Source organism: Dendrobates tinctorius, unplaced genomic scaffold (genome assembly GCF_039654945.1).
Source record: "Dendrobates tinctorius isolate UK_male_01 unplaced genomic scaffold, ASM3965494v1 ptg000016l, whole genome shotgun sequence".
NCBI lineage: Eukaryota > Metazoa > Chordata > Amphibia > Anura > Dendrobatidae > Dendrobates > Dendrobates tinctorius.
In genome coordinates, this window is record NW_027361684.1 from 88,857,923 (window position 1) to 88,884,324 (window position 26,402).

The 26,402-nt window shown below is 42.6% G+C and overlaps 1 protein-coding gene across 1 annotated transcript in view; it reads left to right on the forward strand.

Moving 5' to 3' along the window:
• The window catches only part of NYX (nyctalopin), a 76,128-nt gene extending 52,429 nt beyond the window's left edge, over window positions 1-23,699 (forward strand). The window contains exons 2-3 of the mRNA XM_073566073.1: window positions 14,781-14,851; window positions 15,695-23,699. Of these exons, the coding sequence (XP_073422174.1) occupies window positions 14,781-14,851; window positions 15,695-17,067 (1,444 nt within the window). The 3' untranslated portion in view covers window positions 17,068-23,699. The remainder of the gene's footprint in view (window positions 1-14,780; window positions 14,852-15,694) is intronic.
• Window positions 23,700-26,402: the final 2,703 nt, after the last annotated feature.

Sequence of the window (26,402 nt, forward strand, 5' to 3'; positions counted from 1 at the left end):
TGAATAGTATATACATGATCTCATTTATATCGTACAAATAAGTGGTGCTTATAAGAAAAGGATGTTATACCCATACACGTTATTGTGACTTACTTGGGAAAGTGGATGACATAGCCTATGGGCAACTATAGTCATTTTGCTATCAGGTCAGATTAATATTGAGGATCTGAGAGACCAGTAGTACCTTTTTAACACCCCCACCCCCTTTTCTGTTCGTTGGTTATAGGGCACTTCCTTCACTGTGGTACCCCTTTGTTTTTGTTTGACTAATTTGGCTTTTTACAATTTTCCCTAATAAAGGTTTAGTTTTAATATCCACCTTGCTGCACAGATAATCTATTTTGTGGATTTTTCTATTCCTGCTTTACATGCTAATTAAGGGATATTATTACTGCAGTGATGTATTTATTTTATTCTTTGAGGATATTGTTTTAAATGGGTGGGTGGTCCCGTTAATGTGCAGATCGACACTGTCGCTGTTTTTTTCTTCATCTGGTGTAGTTTAGTATTTGGGATAAAATTAAGTAATGTGTTCTGGAAGTGGAGCTCTAGATAACTGTGTTATTTCCTGCAGAGATGAGCCCTGGCTGGAAGAAGTGACGGCGGTTTGTGGCTGGAGAAAGATGAAAACCAAAGATGAAGGACTTCACCTAGAGACGTCACCGGTGAGTTAGTGTGCTACCTGTACACTGAAACTATACACTGCATACTATATACAGCGGCCCCATGTATAATGTCACCGGTGATCACTGTATTACCTGTACAATGACATTGTATACAGAGAGTCTGTGTATAATGTCACCGGTGATCACTGTATTGCCTGTACACTGACACTATATACAGAGCTCCTGTGTATAAGGTTACCGGTGATCACTGTATTACCTGTACACTATACACTATATGCAGAGCTCCTGTGTATAATGTCACCGTCTCCACCTTTTATCAGCGCCATCTTGTGACTGCAACTTCTGTCTGCGGGAAGTCAGAAGTAGCAGAAACCCTCTATCAGGCCACGTTCACACGTTCAGTATTTTACCTCAGTATTTGTAAGCCAAAACCAGGAGTGGAACAATCAGAGGAAAAGTATAATAGAAACACGTCACCACTTTTGGATTTCTCACCCACTCCCGACTTGGCTTACAAATACTGAGGTAAAATACTGACCAAATACTGAACGTGTGAATGTGGCTTTAGGCTGGTTTCACACATTCTGATATTTCCGGTACCGGAAAAAATGGTAGTGGAGATATCCCTGTGTAATATGTGTGTAATATGTGTGGCAAATGTGTGCCGCATCAGTACCACATGGACGGCCGCCGGGGAAGAAGCGCTACAGTAAGCACTGTTCCCCGGACAGGGGCGCACCTAAAATGAAGCAAGTTGATCGTTTCGTCTCAGGCGGCATTGAGTCCCTGAAGACAAGTGTAAAGATCGATGTTTCAAATATATTCCTATTTAAAAGTGTGTGTATTTTACATGTGCGTCAGGTTAGGCTGGTAAAGAGTAAACCAGATTCATTTGTACTGATTTTACTACAGGGGTGCCATTTTGCAGTTCGCCTCAGGCAGCAGAGAGGCTAGGTTCACCCCTGTGAGTAGCTGAAACAATTTCTATTCTATTCTATACTTTCTATATTAGTAAGTGCCAACATTTCTTTACCTTTGGGGATTAGTAAATATGTTCAACTCCTAAGGAATCCTGTTCTTGAGTTCTGTCTAATTTATGCGAAGCTGATATACACTTATTATTCAGAGACTTTTGTTTATTATTCAAAATTATAGCTAATTTTTTACTTTTATTATCTTCATTTTTTCAAACTTCAAGTAATTATACTTACATGATTCTATTATTTTATCTTCTTTTGGTGAAGCCTTTTTTTTATTGATTTGGAGGCATGCTCGTTGTCATTCTGAAAGGTGAAATTAATCTTCAGCTTTTTAGCAGAGACCTGAAGGTTTAATATTTGCTGATATTTGGAACTGTTCACAATTCTCTTTGCCTTGACTAAAGCCTCAGTTTCAGCTGCCAAAAAACAGTGCCAAAACATAATGATGCCCCTCCATGCTTCACTCTGGGTATATTGTTCTTTAGGTGATGTGCAGTGTTGACTTTGCTCAAACATACCTTTTGGAATTATGGCCAAAAGGTTCAATCTTGGTCTCATCAGACCATAACACGTTTTTCCACATGCTTTTGACAGATTTGGTGTAGCTTTTGGCAAAACATAGCTGAGCTTAGATGCTTTTCTTTATAAAAAATGGCTTCCATTTTGCCACCCTAACCCACAGTCCAGACATATGAAGAATGCAGGTGATTGTTTTCACATTCAGTACATAACAAACACTTTCCAGATATTCCTGCATCTCCTTTAATGTTACTGGAGGCCTCTTCGTGGACAATTTTTTTTCTTGCCTTTTTGTCAATTTTTATGGGCATCCAGTTCTAGGTAATGTCACTGTTGTACCAAATTTAAGCCACTTCTTGATAATTATCTTCACCATGTTCCATGATATATCTAATTCCTTGGAAAAAAAATTGTATCCTTCTCCTGACTGATAGATTTCAACAATGAGATCCCTTTTCTGTGTTGTGAGCTGTTTATGAATCATGGCTTTTGCTATGCAAACTAAAATGCAACTAAGAAAATGTCAGGAAAATTCTACTAGAACAGCTAGACTTTATATGTGGTTAACCCCTTCACCCCAACCCTGTTTTCACCTTCGTGACCATGCCAAATTTTACAATTATGACCAGCGACACTTCAACGCATCTCAGTGATTCTGAGGTTGTTTTAAATGGCAAGTTATTCTTCATATTAGTGGTAAATTTTGGTTGATATGAGTTGCCTTTATTTATGATATCAAAAATTTGACAAAAAAAGTGAAAATTTAGCAGTTTTCCAAATTTTGAATTTTTAAGCTCTTAAACCAGATAGTTATATCACACAAAATAGATAAAAAATAACATTTAACACAGGTCTACTTTACATCAATATCATTATATAATTTTTGAAATATATATTTTTTTTGTTAGGAATTTAAAAGAGTTAAAATTTAATCAGCAATGTTTCATTTTTCCAAGAAAATTTATAAAACCAATTACTTTAGGGACCATCTCACATTTGAAATTACTTTGAGGGGCCTTTGTGACAGAAAATGCTAAAAAGTTACACCATTTTAAAAAACTGCACCGCTCAAAGTTCTCAAAATTACATTCAAACAGTTTATTATGCCCTTAGTTTCTTCACAGGAATTAAAGCAATGTGGAAGGAACAAATGAAAATTTTTTTTTTCAATAAAAATGTTGCTTTAGCCCCAAATGTTTCTTTTTAACAAGAGTAACAGGTAACAATTGATGCCAAAATTTGTTGTGCAATTTCTCCTGAGTACACTAATATCCCCTATGCGGTGGAAAACTACTGTTTGTGCATATGGCGGGGCTTAGAAGAGAAGGAGCGGAAATTGAATTCTGGAGGGAATTTTGGCCTGAATAGATAATGGAAGTCATGTCACATTTGATGAGCCCCTGACATGTCAAAACAGCAGAAACGGCCACAAGTGACCCCATTTTAAAAATTACACCTCTCGAGGAATTCATCTAGGGGTGTAGTGAGCATTTTTAACCCTCAGGCAATTCACAGAATTGTATAACATTGGGCTGAGTCAATGGAAAATTACAATTTTTTCCATAAAATGTTGCTTTGGACCCAAGTTTTTAATTTTCAAAAGGGATAATAGGAGAAAATGAATGGTGCAATTTGTTACATAATTTTTACTGATCACACCAATTCCCCGTATGTAGTTGAAAACTAATTTTGAGTTACAGTGTAAAGCTCGGAAGGGAAGAAGCACCATATTTTAGTTCAGATTTTCCTGGAATGTTTTGAAGGTGCCATATCACATTGTTAAAGCCCCTGAGATGCCAGAACAGAACAGAAGAACCCCTCCATAGGTGACCCCATTTGACAAACTACACTCCCCAATGAATTCATGTAGCGGTGAATTAAGCAGGTGGACATCATACTGTATGTGCCTCACAGAATTTTATACTATTGGGTGGTAAAGAAAGTATAATTACGTTTTTCCAACTAAATTTATGTCATAAGGGTTAAAATGGACTTCAGTTTGTTGTGCAATTTCTCCTGAGTGCACCAAAACCCTACATGTAATCAGGAGCTACTTTTTAGGCACAGTGGAAAGCTCAGAAGGGAAAGAGCGCCATATTATCATGCAGATTTTACTGTTATGGTTTGCGGGTGCCATGACCCACTGAGAGAGAGCCTGAGATGCTGAGATGCTAGAACAGCAGAAACCCTCCATAAATGACCTCATTTTACAAACTACACCTCTCAATGAATTAATCTGAGGGTGCTGTGACCATATTGACGCCACAGGTATGTCACAAAACTTTATACCAGTGCATTGTAGTGCACACACTTCCCCTGAGACAAGGCTAACAAGAAACGCGCGTCGGGGCTCCTCTGTGCCGCCGTAAGTCTGCTCCCCAGGTTAGTTCACCATTTCAGTACTTTGTTGAACCATCTCTTTGCATATTTAGGTATAGCTCTCAGCTGCCATATTTGCTAGCATATATTTTGCACACTTGCACTTTATAGGTTTATTTGCTGCTATCATAATTTATACTTCATGTAAGGCATTTTTTGCCTACCATGATTTAGAATGAGCACTTTATATCTACTGAATTAATATACCTTTATTGTATTTTGCTGATGAAATAATAATTTTTTATATATTTGGCACATATACATATTTCTATTGTTATAGTTGTTTGGATTAATTTGCACATTGGACAATTTATTTGCTGCTAGAAATATTTACTGGTAAGGCATTATACCTACCTAAAAGCTTTTTACATCATTTGCGTGATTATCCTTCTTGTGCCATTTTTTTTTTATTAATTATTGATTTATCTGTATCAAATATTGGTGGACTACTTGTAGCATTTGCTATTATTTATGGAGCAATATCATACAAGCGGTTTTCTTGCAATTATGTCCCTACTATTTTTAATTTTTTTAATGTATTTTTTCTAATTATTTCTTTAATAAAGTGTTTTTCTATTTTATGGTATATGCTTCCTCTTTTTTGATTGGTTATATGCATTGTAGTGCTGGAACATTATGACCAGCTCATGCTTTTGGAGAGCCTGTAAATTAATCGAGCTCTTATCACTACAGAAATGCCTTAGTGGTTTTTGGAAGGCAGAGTGATGATCAAAAAACAGCAATTCAGGATTTTTTGTGTTCACTATGTCGTAAAAGTGATAAGGCAGCTTTATTCTTCAGATCAGTACAATTACAGCAATACCACATTTATACGATTTTTTCTGCCTCTTTTACATAATAAAAACTATTTTATAGAAACAATAATTGTCTATGAATTGTTTTATTCTGAGAGCTATAGCTTTTTTATTTCTCCACTGACAGAGCTGTTTTGATTGTTTTTTGCAGAACGCGATGGCGTTTTCAGCAATACCATTTTATTTACATTCAACTTTTTGATTACGTTTTCTTCCACTGTTTTTTAACGTTATAATGAAGAAACAGGTTTCTTTCCATTTTGTTCACTGAAGCAATTAACTAGAGTGACAGTTTTACAGATCAGGTCATTCTGAACATGGCGATACAATATATGTGTACTTTGTTTATTTTTGTTTTTGCATAAATCTACTTCTTGATTGGTATATTATTTTTTAAATTTATTTTGTGATTTTTTTAAACTTTTTTACTTAGTACCTCTATGGGATCTTAACTTTTATACTTTTATTGCTCTGATCAATGGTATAATACATGGCAATTCCCAAGTACTGCAATGCATTATAGCTGTCAGTGAGACACTGACAGAATGCCTATCAGACCATACTCCTTGCATTTCCCTAAAGATCACTGTAGCTGGCAGATCCGAAGGTCATCATTTTACCTCCAGTTGCCGTGACTACCATTGGCAGCTGTAGAGACACTGGGGTCAGTGGGTGCTCTTGTCCACTGGCCTGGCTATCTCTAGAAAGACTGCAAGGACCAGGGCTCATACCATAGAACATCCACTCTCTCTCCCTGTGGGCAGGACACTACTCAGACAACAAAGGGTAAGGGTAAAACAGCGTGGCAATAATTTATTGAACCAACAACACACAATAGGACACAGAACAGTTCCAGAAAATACCCAAGATGGTGCAAATTACAGAGTCTCACCCTTCTGCTGACTCACTGGGATTAGAGCTGCCTCCAGTGCCGAATACCCCCATCAGTGGTTCCCCACTTTTGGTGAGCCCCCACAGAGTGGAGGTAACAACAAGCTTAGGAAGCTAACCAAGAGCAGTGAGGTATTTGACCAGGTGACCCGATTTTCCCTACCTGGATACTTTAAGACGTCTCTGGGGTTTCAGTGATGGTTAATGAAGCAGTCTTGTGTTCTTCCAACTGGGGCTGTGGTCCCCTAAGCGGATATCCTGTAGAGTCACTGGAACCAGAAGAAAAAGTCTGTTTATATAGTTCACAACTGGTCTTCAACCAGCATCCAGAGGTCAGAGAGAGATCTGAATGAGGCCAACCTGCATTGTTCGATTATGTAATCTATTTGCATAGTTTATCCTCCTCTTTTTTGAATGTCAACAAACTGGTTGGCATGGATAATGTATGTAATCAACATATCAACAAACATCATTGTTCAGTGGTCATGCATTACTGTTTTGCAAAGATAACAGAAAATAAACTGTAGGAGACAATATTAGAGGTAAATATTTGTCCTACAAGAAGAGTCAATACTTTAGACAACAGTTTATTATTCTGGGCCTACTCAGTTTAAGTCCTGCATAATTAATAAGAAATGCTATTTCGCAGCTATTATATTGTGGACAAAAAAACAAGAGGAATGACATAGCTACAAAAGGCACTGCCAAAATACCATATCACCTATAAATTGACGGAAGCAACTTTACTTGAAAACAGGGATCTTGATAGAGATATAGCACAGTTCACATCCATTTGCATTCCTTGAGCTCTCCTTGACTCTTCTGACAACTTCTGTCCCGCAGACACTCCTTTCACTTCTGCGGCATCCATGCCCCTAGGTCCACCATCTTCTTCCCATTCCCCTTGTTCGGTTTCCATTGGAAAAAGGTAAAAGGCGCGCTCAGCTCTGCCTAGTCCCGGCCGTTAGCCCCGGATCCTCTTTGGAATGGTTGCTTCAATAGATGGTGAACGCTTGCAGGCTGCTTAGCCTGTGGTCTGTCATTGCCTCAGCAACCTCCAGCCCCCGGGTTATCTGTTTTTCCTCTTTCGTTGCTACATCACTTCATGTCTCACCTAATTAGGAAGTCTCACCACTATACCTTACTGCTCTGCACTACACCCATCTCTAACTCCTCCCAACCTGGAAAACCTCTTCTTTTAGCAATGCTTATGCTGAGACGCTCATTCCCTATCTCTATGGTGCCCCACTAATCTATACCCAAACTTGTCCTATTCAACAACTACCCTCCTATTCTATACCTTTCTCTAATCTTGTACAAAATAGATGTAAAGCACATAAACATTATAATAACAATAACAAATACATTAGCATTCATAAAACTCTATGAAGAAGCTCATATTCCATGCTAACACGGTTTAGAGAGGGGGAGGCATATGTGGCCTCTGTCACTCCCTTAAACTGTGTCCAGAGCAAGAGCTCCGGATGATCCCCGGACATACACACTACTCTATGCCCCTGTGGTGAGTCGCGTCTGAGACAATGAAAATGTTAGCATGATACATTGGATGCTATATCACAAAAGTAATCTCTCCTAAAGGCATTGTTTCCAGAGAAAGATAACTCCATGGCGCAGTAATATACAAAAGACCTATACAGCAACACATGTACATTGAGCCAGAATCTATACAGCAGCACTTGGAGTCCTAAAAGCCCTGAGAGCTAAAATCTGACACTTTTGCTTGATATGTACAGTGGGTATGGAAAGTATTCAGACCCCTTTACATTTCTCACTCTTTGTTTCATTGTAGCCATTTGCTAAATTCAAAAAAGTTCATTTATTCTCATTAATGTACACTCTGCACTCCATCTTGACTGAAAAAACACAGAAATGTAGACATTTTTGCAAATTTATTAAAAAAGAAAAACTGAAATATCACATGGTCATAAGTACTCAGAATCTTTGCTCAGTATTGAGTAGAAGCACCCATTTGAGCTAGTACAGCCATGAGTCTTCTTGGGCATGATGCAATAAGTTTTCACACCTTGATTTGGGGATCCTCTGCCATTCTTCATGATGATCCTCTCCAGTTCCGTCAAGTTGGATGGTGAACGTTGGTGGACAGCCATTTCCTGGTCTTTCCAGAGATGTTCAATTGGGTTTAGGTCAGGACTCTGGCTGAGACAGTCAAGGATGGTCACAGAGTTGTACTGAAGCCATTCCTTAGACTTTGTGGAACGTTCTCCCATCTCCCTTCTGCATCTGCGAAGCTCAGCCACAGTGATCTTGGGGTTCTTCTTTACGTCTCTCACAAAGGCTCTTCTCCCTTAATTGCTCAGTTTGGCTGGACAGTCAGGTGTAGGAAGACGTCTGGTGGTCCCTAACTTCTTCCATTTAAGAATTTTGGAGGCCACTGTGCTCTTAGGAACCTTGAGTACTGCAGAAATTCTTTTGTAACCTTGGCCAGATCTGGGCCTTGCTGCAATTATGTCTCTGAGCTTCTTGGCCAGTTCCTTTGACCTCATGATTCTCATTTGGTCTGACATGCACTGTGAGGTCTTATATAGACAGGTGTGTGCCTTTACAAATCAAGTCCTATCAATTTAATTAAACACAGCTGGACTCCTATGAAGGAGTAGAACCATGTCAGGAGGATCACAAGGAAATGGACAGCATGTGACTTAAATATGAGTGTCTGAGGAAAGGGTCTGAATAGTTATACCATGTGATATTCCAGTTTATTTTTTTTAATAAATTTGCAAAAATTTCTACATTTCTGTTTTTTTTTTCAGTCAAGATGGGGTGCAGAGTGTACATTAATGAGAAAAGAAATGACCTTTTTTGAATTTACCAAATGGCTGCAATGAAACAAAGAGTGAAAAATTTAAAGTGGTCTGAATACTTTCTGTACCTACTGGATTTTACCATTAGGTGGAGAATATACCAATTTATAGTCCACACTTATTAAATGGAACCTGTCAGCATGATTGTGGTGAGTAACCTACAGACACTGGTTGATGAAATCCGTCTTGTGGTTGTTTTTTAATCTTTATTTTCAATTTTGAGTTAATGATATGCCCGTACGCCGGGGTCAACCTGGAGGGGGTTTTCATGTGCTGCACTGATTAGGTATTCATGTGTATGGCTTCTGACAGGTCACTGATCACTCAGAGACCTGCCCCCTATTTTACATACTAATATAATATGTATTGAGAAAAAAATCATATTCAGCAGGCAGGCGCTGGTGGCAGCGCCTGCGATTCAGCATGATTGCATCTATAATATGCATTTAATTATTTTATTTAGTGATATAGACACCTGCACAGTAGCATCTGTTTGAAATCCGATAGATGCTACTTTGTAGGTGACGCCGGCGCCATCTTGGTGGAGACAATTTTTTTTCTCTCGCAAAATGGCACTGTTTTGAGACAGAATTTTTTTCAGAATATGTATCACTAAATAAAATAATTTAATGCATACTATAGATGCGATCATGCTGCAGCGCCAATAAAAGTGAGGAGAATAGTTGTTTAGTTTTATAATGTCCTGAATTTACTTACAGAGTAACCGTTATTATAATTATTATTTCTTAACTCAATAGTTCACAGGAAAATAAAAAATATATATTTTATTAGGGAAATCTGCTTCGTCCTCCTCTGGGCCCAGCGTCAGACTGGAGCACCTTGGGCCCACCAGAGAAATTCATTCTTGTGGTCCACTATGTAGCTACATAGAAATAGATACAAGACCACCAATTGTGTGGTAAAATGCGCTTATATCAGGGTATAATTAAAGGTAGTACACTTCTTAATTATGTAGCAGGGGTTGGGGTAGCCCCCTCATAGTTCTTTCCACCACCACCTACATTGCCTTCTCCCCATCACCCCATCACTGCTCTCTCCATCACCCACATCATTACCAATCTCAAATACACACACACAGCACCACTCTCACACACAAACACCACCACACCACTCTCTCCCACACACACACACACGCACGCACACACACAAAGCACCGCATCACATACACATATACGAACACACACAGACAGACCCACACAGCACCACTCACCTCTCCGCATGTTCGAAGCAGCACTTCTCGGCAGCTTTCTCTCTGAAACAGCTGAGCTGAATGATGACATCATCCAGCTGCCCTGTGTCAGACAGGAAGTGACGGGCAGGAAGCAAGACGGCATTGGATCCCTACAGCTCCACTTCGCAGCCAAGCATCAGGGATCACTCCCTGCCCGCCGATTGCCCTCAGGGTTAGCCACCCTGCAGGGGCCCACCTTCGGGGCCCTGATGCAGCTGCCCTGGCTTTACATGCAGGCAGTGGTTAACCTCAGCCTACGGCTAACACTACCCGCTATTAAAGTACAATGGTATACACTCCTCTCCATGCCCATAGGGGCATGGGGAAGTGGGAATATTAATTTCTCTTTAGCAGCGGGGACAGGCTCCTGTCTCCAGCTGCTGCTCCGCTGGCATCGGGAAGGCCTCCCTGACTCAGGGGCCCAATATCGGTTGGGTGTGCTGCTATTAGTGACACGCCACTGGCTGGGGGCCCCTGGAGCATTGGGGTCCTAGGCAGCTGCTGGCCAGTATTCCAGCAGGTGTCAGTGCCTGGGCCCATCGGAGAATCCTTGGTTCTCTGGTGGGCCAGTCCGACCCTGTCCGGGACTGATCATTCATTCTCAAAATTACCAATTCACATGTAAAATCTGTATTCAGTGAAGTCAGATTGTTTCATTACTGAGATAGGAAATGGCAGTTACTACTGATAAGATTCAGTGGGAAGAATGGAGGATCTGTCTCTCTAGCTCCTTACTTCTCCTCGTTTCCCATCTACATAGAATCTCGGTAGTGACTGCCATCTCCTATCTCTGTAATGTAACATTCTGTAATAACTGAATACAGATTTTGCCTGTGAATTGAAAATATTGAAAATTAATTATCATTCCTGGTGGAAAAAAACGAGATTTCTCGGATAAGATATAATACAAAGATGGTTATTTTCATGTTATCTATTGATTTATGAAATAAAAATTAAAATGGTGGTTATGCGTTAAGTACACACACCTCTTAATGAATATGTGCCTTTCATATTCTGTAAATTTCTTCTTGATGTGAGCAGCCGAACATATGCACCACTAATTTGCATCTTTTTTGCCTTTTGTTTGTAGATACAGTATGTCTAAAAGTACAGTACATTTACATGACTGTGCAATTTTCTTCTATGTTAAAAACATTCCACAGTTGTTAATGTGTGCAATTTCTGCCAAGTTCAGGCATAAACTGAGTAATAAATATGAGCCCATGTATTGTCACTGGTATATGGTGAGCCTTATTCATTCTGGATGGACAGATATTAACGATGGGTGGTGTTATAAAGATGAATGTTCATAGAGGTAGCCTTAGTCAAGTAATTATGCAGCCTTCAACTTTTTAATACCCAAGGATAAGAAGGTAAATAATGCTTTGGGTAGGTGAAGACTAAGGTAATGTTCCCACAATGAGCTTTTGGAGCATTTTTGATGTTGCAGAATTGCTGCACCTATTATTTAAATTAATTTACTTGCATGTTTCATTGTATTTTTGACTCTAGAGTGTCATGCTTTAAATAAAGTTGCTTTATTTTTTATACTTCTTGGTTTTTTGCTTTGACAAAACTTTATTGCTATACATAGGTGGTGAGAACATGTGTATTTGATGCATTTCCATGGCGGAAATGCACTAAAAGTGATGCCTGTTTTTTAGCAGCAGGTTTTCCGCATCTAATGTAAGTCTATGGGGAAAATCCGCACAGAAAACTCAGCGTACCAGCAAGAGAAATGGATACGCTGCAGATTTGAAATAAGAAAGAAAGGGTTTGGTACTGTGTTAGGCTGAATCCTATCTTTTGTCTCTACATGAGTGCAGGTTTTGTGGCTCTTCCCATTGCATTGATAAGTTCCTCTTGGTGTATCCGAGGTTATTGAACTTCGGATCATAAAGTTTATTAAATTAGAAGGTCTTCTGTAGCACAGCAAGGGAGGGTCTTTGAATATTGTTTTTAGCTGGTCATCCAAATGTAGAGACCAAAGATAGGATACAGATTCCCAACACAGAGCAGGACTTTAAGATTCACGAAACATTAACATGTTCCTCTTCCAATGTGGTGTACTTAATTCTGTGCACTATGGGGGTCTCTATATGGGAGAGACAGGACAGAAACTGAGAGCAAGGGTGAAGTCTCCTTGCCACACGATTAAAGATACTGTATATACTCGTGTATAAGCTGACCCGCGTATAAGCCGACCCCCCTAATTTTGCCACAAAAAACTGGGAAAAGGGTTAATGGTGGTACAAGAAGATGCTCCATAGATAAAAAAAACCCATATATTGCTGTATTGCTGCACAAGGATTAATGGTGGCCCAAGAAGATGCTCCATAAATACCCCCCATATGCTGCTGCACAAGGGTTAATGCTGACCCAAGAAGATGCTCCATAAATACCCCCCATATGCTGCTGCACAAGGGTTAATGGTAACCCAAGAAGATGCTCCATAAATACCCCCATATGTTGCTGCTGCAATTAAAAAAAAATGACATACTCATCTCTCGCTGGGGGCCAGGTGCCGGTGTCCTGAGCAGACGATGACACTGGCACGCTATGTGGGCCAGGTGCCAGTGTCGCCGCTGACTCAGGCCCCCAGCAGTGGCGATATTTACAGGGTCCCGCTCCATCGACGTTCTGTCTCCCGGGTCTCTGCGGTGACGTTCAGCAGAGGGCACGCACTGACTACGTCATCACGCCTTCTGCTGAACGTCACAGCCAGAGGACCCGGGAGACACAGCGGTGCACGGTGATGGAACGGGGACAGGTGAATATTGCTCTGCCCACTGTCATACTCACCCCCTCCTGGCGCATGGTCTTCTCTACAGCCCCTGCTTCTCCCTCGGTTGTCTTCTTCCTGCATTCAGTGGTCATGTGGTTCCGCTCATTAAAGGCATGAATATGCGCATATTCAAGACTTTAATGAGCGGTACCACGTAACCCTGAACACAGGCGCAGGAGACCTATGGAGAAGCAGAAGGGCTGCAGAGACGTGCCAGGAGGGGTAACACCCCGCTCCCCCTCCCCGCCGACCCCCGTATATGACTCGTGTATAAGCCAAGAGGGGGACTTTCAGCCTTAAAAAAATGGGCTGAAAATCTCAGCTTATACACGAGTATATACGGTAATTAAAAAAAACATTTACCTGGTGGCCAAACATTTATGTTGTCCAGAACACAACATAAACAATATGAAAGTTGTCATATTAAAAGGCAACTTTAAAATCACAAAAACATCAAAGGGTTTAGGAATACAACTTATTGCAGTTTTTGACTTCCTCCACGCAGGGCTAAGGATCCCGTTACATTTAGCGATGCACCAGTGATCCCGACAACGATACGACCCGGGCAGGATCGCTGGTGCATCGCTAAATGGTCGCTAGTGAGCTGCCAAACAGGCAGATCTCACCAGCGACGCAGCAGCGATAAGCGATCTGTCGGCGGTCACTCTTACCTGTCACACCGCTGCGATGATGACGACTTCCGCCTGCGTCCATGCGTCGCTAGTCGGTGCTTGCGGGACGCCAACGAGGAAAAAATGGCCCAGGACATTCCAGCGCAATCAGCGATATCCAGTGGGGGGGCCAGTCGCAGGTACGTGTCACACAAAGTGAGATCGCTAGCGATATTGCTGTTGCGTCACAAAATCGGTGACACTTTAGCGATATCGCTAGCGATCTCACTATGTGTAAAAGGCCCTTGAATCTGTCAGGAGGATTTATGACTCACTACAAAATCTGAGCAATCTGCTCCAGAGACAGTGAGTGCACCAGGGTTTTGATCTTACAGGGATATTGGGACTATAAAGGCCCCGTCACACGCAGTGATCTCGCTAGCGAGATCGCTGATTTTGTGACGCCACAGCGATCTCACCAGCGAGATCACTGTGTGTGACGGGGATCAACGACCGGCCCACCTGCCGGGTATCGCTGATCGCACTCCATCGTCCTCGGCCGGTTTTGATCGCTGGTCTCCCGCTGGCTAGCGCGCATCGCTGCGTGTGGCAGCGAGAGACTAGCGATCAGCGATGCTGGACGCTGGTTTCCAATGTAAACATCGGGTACCTAAGAGCCGCGCAGCTCTTAGTTACCCGCTGTTTACCTTGGAAACCAGCGTGCACGCTGGTCCTGATCGCTGGAGGGGCTGTCTATGTGACAGCTCACCAGCGATCAGCCTAACGATGTCCCAGCGATCCCATCCATGTCGGATCCTTGCTGGGATCGCTGGGACATTGTTATGTGTAACGGGGCCTTCACACTTTCACACCACTAATCTAAACAAATTAAGGATACATTCTCTGAGCTCAGTTTGTTTATTTAAATGTCCATTTATCTTACCATGCCTCTGCTTTCTTGTGTATATATTTGTGTTTCATCAGATACTTTGTTATACCATGCCTAAGAAAGAGACCTATGAAGTCTCGAAAGCTTACTTTGTAACATAATTTATTTTATTTTTGTTATCCATTAAAAGGTATCATAACTACAAGATTATTATCTCATTTTTCCCACTGAAAGTAATCAGATTTGAAAAACTCATTGAAGGTGAGTTTACATAGCGTTAAAAAGAAGCACAGAGGACTTGAGATTTCTATAAATCCCATCCACTTTGCTAGAACTGTAAGATGCTGTGTTTTTGATGCAGCAAAAACAGGCACCAAAAGCTCACTGTGGGAGCGTAGCCTAGGAATTGTCTTTTCTTTCAGTGCTACACTGTGATCCATATAGTTACATGGAATATTAACTAAAGGGACCTGTCATGTTGAAAATGGTATCTGATTTGCATCAGGATGTTATAGAGCAGGAGGAGCTGTTCAGAATCATATACATTTTTGTGGGAAAAGTTTCAGTAAAGCTTGCATTTTACTCATTGCAAACCATGCTGTTTGTATGCATATGAGTCCAGTGGGCGGTCCCTGCATGATTGTACATGCAGATATAACTACCAATCACTGATTAGGGCCACCCTCTGGTCGTATTCCATTAACTGAAATCCTTGGTAAATGTATGTATATGGGTCCAGTGGGTGGTCCTACTTTGTGTTTAGCAGTTATTTCTGCATGTGCGGTCATACAGGACCCACCTACTGGACTCGTATGCATATTAACACCAGAGATTTCAATGAATAAATAACAAGTTATACTGATTTTTTTTTCCTCAAACATATAGAGTATTCTTCTTCGCTTCTCCTGCTTTATACAATGTTGTCCACAGATCGGACGGAATGTACAATGTGACACGTGCTCTGCCACGTGACTCTGGAACAAGCATAATATATTTTAATTATTAAATTCAGAAAATTACATCAATTTCACAAGTCATGTAAAAAATGAGGAATGTGTTTTCATTCACACTACATCTAACAAGGATTGTTTTTTTTTCTTGTAGCTGTTCTTTTTATTCAGCCACTTTATGCCATATGGGCTTGTTACCGCTCCTGTCCATCAAGCTGTGCTTGTACTCACGAACGAAACTGCTCTGTTTTATGTGATCGAATAGGACTTCTCGAGATCCCTAATGAATTTCCATGTGAAGCTTCCTTTATTAACCTAGATAAAAACAATATCAAATTTCTCTCAGAACGGGCTTTTGGGACTTTGCCTTCGTTAAAACTTCTTTCACTGAGCCACAACAACATATCATTTATTACTCCAGGGGCTTTTAAAGGATTGCCCAATCTGATCGAGCTCAAAATGGCCCATAATGAGTACATTCGATATTTGCACACTCAAACCTTTTCAGCATCAAAGAAGCTAATAAAATTGGATTTAGCAGACTGCAATTTGTTCAACATCCCCGATAGGCTTTTTGTTGATCTTCCATTACTACGAGAGCTAATATTTTTTCAAAACAACTTTCGGAGGATTCCAGGAGCTATTCGAGGAATGAAGAGTTTGACTCACGTGTATCTGGAAAGTAACAGGATTGAGGCTGTGGCTTATAATTCTCTACAAGGTATACCTAATCTAACCTATCTTAACCTCCAAGACAATAAAATAAATGTGATCCATGATAAGTCTTTTCAAGATTGTCAGAAAATGGAGTATCTTTTTCTTAATGATAACTTACTGAATGAGCTTCCAGAAAACTCCTTCAAAGGACTAAAGAAACTGAAGATGCTAAATTTAGGTGGTAACTATATACGAAATGTCTCAGGTGTTTGGTTTCAAGATTTGGTTGAGCTGGAAGTTCTTTATCTAGACCGAAACAAGATAAGCTTCATTGAAGAAGAAGCTTTTGCAAACCTCACCAGCTTAGTATCTTTGCATCTAAATAGTAACAACTTGACCACTTTACCCTTTGAAGTTTTTAAACCAGTATATTTCATAGGAAGGCTATATCTTTTCAAGAATCCATGGGAGTGCGACTGTAGAATTGAATGGTTAAGAGAATGGATGGAGAGTTACAAGCTTGTACGAGATATTCCATGCTCATCACCATCATCATTGGCCGGTATAGACCTCAGCAGTGTTTTCTTTCTGAAGTCCAGCGAAGGAGTCTGCCTGGACCCAACAGAGCAAAATTTTACTTACTATATTCCCCTTCCTACAGAACGGCTTCTCTCTACAATGGAATCCAAACTTAGCAGCTTGATCTCCAAACTACTTTTGCCTAAAACAATTAATGAAGATTTTGGAAACACAACTGAAAGTTTTGATAACAGCACATATAGTGAAACTAGCAAGGCCGCTACTGTTCCATCATCACAGAATATAACTTTTATGTTGTTTCTAGTTTATTGGGAAATAAATATATTTTAGGCTGTCAATAAGGATCTCATGAACTGTACTGAAAAAATGACGTCTTGACAGCTGCTCACTAACTTACACAATTGCAACACTCAATGTTATTTTTTATGTCTAGTGGTTAAAGGGAATCTGTAACCAGATTTATACTGCCCCAACAGGGGTAGGACTCAACAGTATATTACTAACTGGACTCCTTGTAGTTAAAAAAAGAATCACTTTGTTTTATTTGCTGCTTGTTCTTTTAGTGAGAAGCTAGTGTTGTGTTGTGTTGTGTTGTTCTTGTAATCATGAGCTCTGCTATCCTTACCTTTGCCCTTAATTGATTTGTTTGCGTTTTTAAGTATTCTACCCTATTTTGTACCTAGAACTTAGCGCTCTGGATAGTAATGCTGAGATGGGATTAATTGTAGCAATCTAACATAATTCATATATGACATTTCGGTCTTACAACATAGAACTTCACAATCAGGGCTGCCACTAGGAATTTCGGGGCCCCATACTGGCAACATTTTCGAGGCCCCCTTGAGACTCCGCCCAGGCTCCATTCTGCCCCATGATCCTGCACCATGTGTCTCCATCTTGCCCCATGATCCTGCACCATGTGTCTCCCATCCTGCCCCTTGTCTCCATCCTGCCCCTTGTCTCCCATTCTGCTCCTTGTCTCCAATCCTGCCCCCGTGTCTCCATTCTTCCCCATGTGTCTCCAATCTGCCGCTTGTCTCCCATTCTGCCCCTTGTCTCCATTCTGCCCTTTGTCTCCATTCTGCCCCGTGTCTCCAATCCTGCCCTTGTCTCCATTCTGCCCCATGTCTTCATTCTGCTCGTGTGTCCAAAATCTACCGCTTGTCTCCAATCTACCCCTGTGTGTCTCCAATCTGCCCCTTGTCTCCATTGTGCCCCCGTGTCTCCATTCTGCCTCCGTGTTTCCAATCCTGCCCCGTGTCTCCATTCTGTCCATGTTTGTCTCCAATCTGCCACTTGTCTCCATACTGCCCCTGTGTGTCTCCAATCTGTCACTTGTCTCCAATCTGCCCCTGTGTGTCTCCAATCTGCCCCTTGTCTCCAATCTGCCCCTTGTCTTCCATCCTGCCCCATGTCTCCATTCTGCCCCGTGTCTCCATTCTACCCCGTGTCTCCATTCTGCCCCTGTGTGTCTCCAATCTGCCCCTTGCATCCCATCCTGCCCCCATGTCTCCATTCTGTCCCCGTGTCTCCATTCTGCCCTGTGTCTACATTCTGCCCCTGTGTATCTCCAATCTGCCCCTTGTCTCCCATCCTGCCCCCGTGTCTCCTTTCTACTCCCGTGTCTCCATTCTGCCCTGTGTGTCTCCATTCTGCCCAAGTGTCTCCAATCCTGCCCCCGTGTTTCCATTCTGCCCCTGTGTGTCCAATCTGCCCCTTGTCTCCATTCTGCCCTCATGTCTCCATTCTGCCCCCGTGTCTAAAATCTGCCCCTGTGTGTCTCCAATCTGCCCCTTGTCTCCCATTCTGCCCTGTGTCTCCATTTTGCCCCTGTGTGTCTCCATTCTACCCCGGCAGGATGGAGACACATGGTATATGTGTTTCCATCGTGTCGGGGAAACATATTGCCGCTTTCAATAATACAATTTAAAAATAACTTTCTTCTTACCTGGCCGTGCTCCTGTGGCTAAGATGGTATCATACCAGAGAACACTAGCTGCACACAACCAGGACAGCTGCTGCTGTGTGAGCTGAAGGACCTGTGGCGATGTCATCGTCATATGATCAGATGGCGGAGCTGATAAATGGTGAAGGCCTGTGATCATGACGTCACCACAGGTCCTTCAGCTCTTCCACTTCATGTAGCTCTCTGATGTCGGCCGCTGTGGTGGCTGTGCTTATGTGTGCGCCGCAGGCCCGGACGCAGCGCACACAGCACTTGGGGCCTGATGACGCACAGCACTTGGGGCCCGATGACTAGAAGCACAGGAGCGGGGCCCCTGACCTGCGGGCCCCCTTCTGTACTGCTGCTCACCAGGCCCCATACAGCAGTAAGGGCAGTAATGCCCTAATGGCGGCCCTGTTGGTATATCTGCAAAGTAGCATAGTTTTATGACCTGGTAATGTCGCCAGCGATTGGGTGGGCAGAGATTATTGAGGTATGCTTAATTCATGGGGGTAATTTAAGTCCACCCTGGAACTGTCGGTGTATGTCATCATCCATCATGGCATCCGGCATCTGTATCTCTGTAACCTCCTGATGAACAGTGCTATTGATGAGGAAATGTGTCGGGGTGCATCTGAATCACGTTAAGTTATGATCCAAAAGATCTTGCAGCCTTTGTACAACAATAAGGCACTGGTTTAAGTTCATTTTCTATATTGTGGGACTTTAATCATGACTGCAGTTGCCATTGTGAGGTACATATGTTCCCTTGACTTAGAATGAAATACTGAGTCCATCTTATGAGGTCATTACTGTGGACTTGTATCAGATAAGATAATAATTTTTTCTAAAGGATGATGAGATGGTTCATGATGTTTGATATTTGAAGTATTTATATGTTTATCAGATACCCTTTGGTAAATCATCTTTAGTTCCAAGACTCTACTCATTTCTGCCCTTTAATATATTGTTTTCTCAGCTTTGTTGTAGGGCATAATAGGGCAGTAAGGGATATTCTACGTTGAGTGGGGGCATCAAAAAATTATTCTTTAGGGTGCCAACCTCCAAAGTCAGGTAGGGGCAATCATAGGCCTACTATAGGGTATCTGTTAGGCTAGTCTATTTTGGGTATATTCTCAGCATATACCTTTTTTCACTGGGTTGGTGTATTTTAAATTGAATCATTAAAGGATTTTTAAGGAGAATACATGTGCACATACAGACCTCGTTTTGTACCCAACTGCGCACAAATGCAATGTCGGGACACTCATCCTGGACCTTTGCCCAATCTAAGGGTGTTTTAGCCAGGACAAAGGGCATCCCGGAGGCCACCCCACTTGAGTGTACCACACTTCGGAAGATAGTTATCTGCCCCAAGGCCGTAGTTTCAGTGTCCTCAAGTTGGTCATCAACATCTTCCCCCGAGGACCCAATGGGTACCCTTGACAATGCATCTGCATTTCCATTTTCTCAGCCAGAGCGGAATTTACTGCAATAATTGATCTTAGCAAGGCGGGCGACCCACTGCTGCTCCAACGCTCCAAGTTTTAAATTCTATAAGTGAGCCAGCGGGTTGTTATCTATCATGACTAGCACCTCAGCTCCTGCTAGATACTCGGCAAAGCATTCTGTCTCTTAAAACCCTGCTGCCATGTGCAACCACTCGCTTTTGGTCATCCTGCACCTGTGCTAGTACCGCCCCCAATCCATGAAGACTACTGTCTGTGTACAACAGAAAAGGGCTGTCAAACCAGGCATATGCCAACAAAGTTGCACTCGTTAGGGTGGTTTTCACTTCATCAAACACTAAACAGGCGGTTTTTGTTTGTTTTTTGTGCTTCCAGAAACATTTAAAACTCATTTTACTTCCATTAAACAGAATCTGTCACCAAGTTTTGGCCACATAATCTGAGAGCAGCATAATGCAGGGGCAGCGACCCTGATTCCAGTGATATGTCACTTACTGGGCTGCTTGCTGTAATTCTTATAAAATGACTGATTTATCAGCAGGAGATTATCACTAGAGGACTAATACACCTGTTGTCATGTGATCTTTCTCCTTATTCATGATCACTGTGTAACCCCGCTCACCAATGATTGGCTGCTTTCTGCCCCTACATCATACTGCTCTCAGATTCCCTTTATAGCTCAAACAGAACAAATCACCATCTGGGATCATTTGCATGTTTTATGTTCCTCTGCCTCTTTTAATCCAGGGATAACATTATGTAAGGCCTGTTTCACACTTACGTTTTTTCGATCAGTTGTAATCCGCGAAAATGGCGGAAAACGGATCCATCAGCGTTTTGACAACAACGTGTGCCACTGTTTGACGGATCCGGCGAAGGGAGAGAGAGAAAGAGAGAGAGAGAATATTCTTTACGATCCTGGAACGGCATTTCTGGGTTAAAAATGATCCCGGAGCAACGCTTCCGGGCATGAGCACATGAAAATAGCGGACCGTTAAGCAGAAAAAACGTTGCAGAGTCCGTCTTATCCGCCCGGGAGACAGAAAAATTTTGGCGGATCCGTCAAAAACCGGGGGTGACGGACGACCGTCAGTCAAGATCCGCCAATAATGTAAGTCTATGGGGGGAAAAAAACAGATCCGCCCCTTTTTTGGCGGATTAGTTTTTTTTTCCAAAAATTGGCGGATTTTGACTGACGTCAAAAAGCTGACGTGTGAAACAGGCCTAATCGTGACCGGAGAATATTTACCCCGCTACCTGAAATAACTGCAATTAAAATATGTTTTATTTATAGATCTGTGGTGCCCCTGAGGGTTCAGTCGCCACAGAGGTACTGCACCTCCCCCTGTCCTCCTGAGGTGTGGTACCCCACTATCCAGGTAAGGTGGAGACACCTGACCACACTCCAACACTCACATCCCACACGCACACCAGTAGTGTAGCAGAGCAACCTTTGTGGCTCCCTGCTTGGAACACGAAGAGTGCTGGGAGGTGGGTGGAGCTTAGACTGCACATGAGAGCGGGAGAATATTAGGAAAAAAAAGTCAGTCTGTGAGAGAAGATCCCCTGAGAGGGATGGAGTGAAGGAAGTGCTGCAGCAGACGCCTGTGACCTGGAGCTGCTGGCACAAGAAAGAGCCATAGAAAGCCTGATTCTTCAGAAGGAAGATAGTTTAGTATGGAACGTAAGGAGAAGAAGAGAACTAAGGACTAGGGTCAGAGCAGAGCCCTTCCTCAAGTTTGAAGCGCATGGCCGGGGTCCGGTCCCCGAGTTTGTATGGATACTGATGTTCCTGCAGCAGAAACCGGAGGAATTTATTCCCATCTAAGACTTGGGGGCACAACAGCAACGTGGGTGAGCCGGGACATGATAGCAAGGAGTCCCCGAAGCAGGCTACAGCTGTCTGCCGTACAAGTAGAGTTCTAAGTAACATCAAGAAGGAGGAACTTGAGTTTAATACGCAACTACAAGTACTTCAGATTAGGCGCTAGTGTGGAGACGTTCAGAGAAGGCACATATTGGAGGAGTGCTGGAAAGGTGTACTTTATCTTGCCTGGGAGTTAGCTGAGCCCCTGACCTGGAGGACACGGCACCGAAGCGGGCATCTGTGTGCACCAGACTGTGAGTAATGCCTTGGAACTACATGCCCGTGCATCCTCCACTTATTCTTGCGCCTTACACCCGGCTCTGCTACATCTACTTCTTTACACCATCTCCCCACTTGCCAACCTCATCTTCACTGCCCTGGAACTACAGCTCCACCTGTGGGGAGCTTCAACATCATTGCTGCACCACACCATCTGTCCCAGAGAAGCAACCCTGCAGCGCTGGTCAACCTGACCAGAAACCACAGGTGGCATCACGAATCATCTCAACAACTTTATCCCCATCACTCTACCCCTTTTACATTGACCGCCTGAGGCCACGGACCGGGTCACTGACGCTGTGACATCTCCCATTGAAACCAACGGGCCAGGCACCGAGTACCCCACGGCCTCTGGGGGAGAGTCAGATCAAGTAGAGGAAAATAAATTATCCATTACTAAACCCAGGTTGAAAAAAGATCTAGAATCATCAACTTCAACATATGTAATTATGTAAGCTGTACATTAGAAAAATGCTTGAAATGCAATTCCCTATAATATTATTTTCTAAGAATTTCACTTATTTGCTTCAGTGTAACGTGCTAGCTATAAACCCTATCCCTGGATCAAAAAAGTGCAAAATGATAGGTGCCTGCTTGGTGACAAGCGCAGTTAGTTGCCTCTATAATGAAGTGAATTACCATTTATGAAAGGGTTAATACTTGGGTTCTGCATCAGTAATAGCCCTGTAGTAACATGACAACTGTTATGAGGTCATAAACACATGTGATAAAAAAGATTCCATAATAGAAGGGTGCGTTACCACGATCAGCGCCATTACTGATGCGCCTGAGGACGTGTTGAGCTTGACCACCCCACGTAATGTGCCGGCCTTGGTGAAATTTGGAGGTTCTAGCAGGGAAAGGGGTTGTCTGCTTTAGTCACCCCCAAGGCATGGGAAGGTAACAGACTTTTATGACTTTAATGGGTGATAAATTGGGGTGGAGGAAGGGGGGAGTATTTCTCCTATTAGGGATTATTCATTGTGTACAATCCTGGTAACCAAAAGTCTACATTTTTGAGAGTTGGACCTGGATCTATAAGGAAGAAATGGTTCATCCATCTGGGCAATCAGATCAACTAAATTGGGTCTAGCAACCAATGGGGTGACCGATATCGCAGCCAAATCTCTCCCACATCCGGTTATCACATTTATAGTCAATATTTGTTATGTAGTTCTCTGTAAATTTAGTAAAATGTACAAATTGTAAAATTCTGCAGTTACATCTGCTATATCGGCACTAACTCTCTAAGCCCAAGGGAAGGGCAATCCTCCAGCTTTGGTTCCCTAGCGGTTTCCACCACAGGGGTTTTTTCCTCTCCTGGGTGCTGGAGGGTGTCTCTTAGTGAGTCGGGGGTTGTGCCATTTTTGGTGTTATGAATTTAAATAAAATTGAGAACATTTGAGACCTAATTACAATGCTTTGTGTATTTATTTTGTGTGCGTCTGTCAGATTAATTTTGCTTGGGAGTCGGGGTCTATCACGTCACTGTGTCATAGGGCCAGACATCTGCTGGCCACAGTTTTGCCTCAGGTGTTGCTCCTGCTCTGCTGAATATCCTGGAGCAAAGAAGACAAGCAAGTGTGCACTCATCATTGGAATAAGGACTTATATTACAGCAGGATTACAAGCAGCTTCCTCGCCTCATTCACAGAGTGAGTATTTGGGACAGTATTTTACATCAGTATTTGGAAGCTAAAAAACAGTCAGGAGCAAACACAGTGGAAAAAAATAACTGAATCACTTTCAGCTCGTCTGTGTTTTGGATCCACTCCTGGAGTCAGTTAACAAATACTGATGCAAAATATCTCCATGTCAAAGTGCCCTAAATCCTTACTGACTTCATCATTACATCGATGACAGCGCTGCAGACAGTAACTTAGCTCCATGAGTCTGCTCGAGTTGATAACATAGGCTGCTGAGCTCAGTAATCGCAGGCAGCACTGAAGACAATAACAGACACCATGAGTGGCACCAGAGATTCAGTCCTGGAGCAGGGGAGAGTGTGTAAAGTGCAGGGGAACAGAGATTTCACCTTCTGAACACCCTTCATAAAAAACAATGCATTTCGTACCAAGACTAAGAATGTTGTAACGTTTGAAACTCGATGGTTCTTTCAGAAAGTGTTCACTTCAACCTTTTCAAAAGTTTGTATATTTTTTCACTTGTTTCAATGTATTAAATTAAAAAAATGATACTCTGAAAGCTGGATCCTTTACCGCTCTTGGACATGTCTACTTTTTTTAACTACAAAAACTGAGGTGTGTTGAATTTGTAATGACCAGAGGTCCGAATAAGATCCAGTGGGTCACAATTCGTGACTGAGGCAGAAATCCCAAAAGTATCTTTACTCAAACAGCAGATAAAGAGTGTATTACACTGGGATTTAAAATAAATTTACCTAACAGAAAGGTCAATTTAGGTACTCAGAGAACAGGTGTAAATCAAATGTAGTGATATCAAGGGACTGGCACACTGTGTATAACCTACACAAATCTACAATAACAATACATATAAATATAATACAAAGGTCCTTAAGCGCTTCAACTAGGGATAACCGGGTATCTATGATTATGGTACCTTTAACCTGAGGTGAGTCTCCTCTCATGCATATAGAATACAAAGGCTACAGCCAGTCCCAATCTTCACCACCAATCAGTTGCAGCAACACAAGGTTCCTCGTCGGCTGGTGCCGAGCCCAGACTTATAGTTCTGTAGCCTCAAGATGCCATCTCTCATCCAGTAATCCTCATGAATTCTCCTAGAAGCAATACGCCTGTTTCTCTATAAAACATCTGTCCAATATTGCTTCTCAGCTCATCACAACAGGGACTCCACAAAGCTCCAAAGTGACACAGCTCTCAGGAACTCTGTGTTTTTGTTCCACAGCTAGGCCTCAGGCTCCCAAGATGAAAGGGTTGCAGTAAACAGTCTCATACAGTGTCCAGTCTCCTTGCTTCTCATAAGCTGCTCCACACAGCTTCTCATAAGCTGCTCCACACACACAGTGTCTCTCTGGGCAGTGTCTCTGTTTCTGGAAGCTTCCTTACAGCTCTAGACAGTCGACATTGGGCCCCACCCCCCAGCACACACAGACTCCCGAGCACTCACAGCACCTACTCTTAGCTGCAGCAGGCAAACACCACAGGGTCCTAGTGCTCTCTTGGTGTAATCACAGTTCACCCTCTTACATGCCACCCCACTAGAGGTTAGCGTCCTCAACATACCTCCCCACTTAAAGTCATCCTGAGCATATCGCTGGGGCAGTATTCCTGCTATAGATTGGGTAGTTCTCCTGAGGCCTACTTCAACAGGCGCAGCCCCAGAGGGAGCGGAAGCCTCTTCTATGGTGTTGCCAGAGGGAACGAGTGAGGTTGCCTACTCCTGCAGCACAGCTTTCTGTGACACAGCGTCTGGACCAAGCAGCTGACCTGATTCTCTTTCCTCAGCAGGATCCACCACATTCTCAACACTCTCGTCACATGGCGACAGAGTGGTCAAAGGTGGCAAGAAAGCAGGCGAGGGAGATAGCACACCATCAAATTCAAGATCACTAAGAGTAACCATCCTTTGGGATGTGGCGTCTTGCTCCTTGGGAATGGGAGCCAAATCTTCAAACCAGCACCGTTGTAGCATGTTATGGTGCAATTTATGGGTAGGCCCCCCTGTCCCCACCAGCTTCACCACGTACACTGGAATCTCAGGATTTACCTATTTTTTTATCAGATACGGAGTCGCCTCCCATCGGTCACTAAGCTTTCCTGACCATCATTTTGCCCTCACTAACACTCTATCTCACAGAGAGAACATCTCTGTTTGCACCGGTCGCGTGTCCCTTTGGGCCACCTGACAAAGAGGATCACCCACCATTTGAAGCACCACCCTCAACAACCGCCGGTGTTCTTGTATCCATTCAGATGCAGTTTGAGGGGGATTGGAGGAGTGATCCAGCATGTTCAAATCTTCAATGTCCTGGTTGGGTCTCCCAAACATCAATATGTGTGGTGAATAGCCAGTAGTGCTCTGCACTCTATTATTGTAGGCCCACATCAATTACGGGAGATACTCAGGCCAGCGTGACTGCTGTTGACCCTCTAATGTCCTC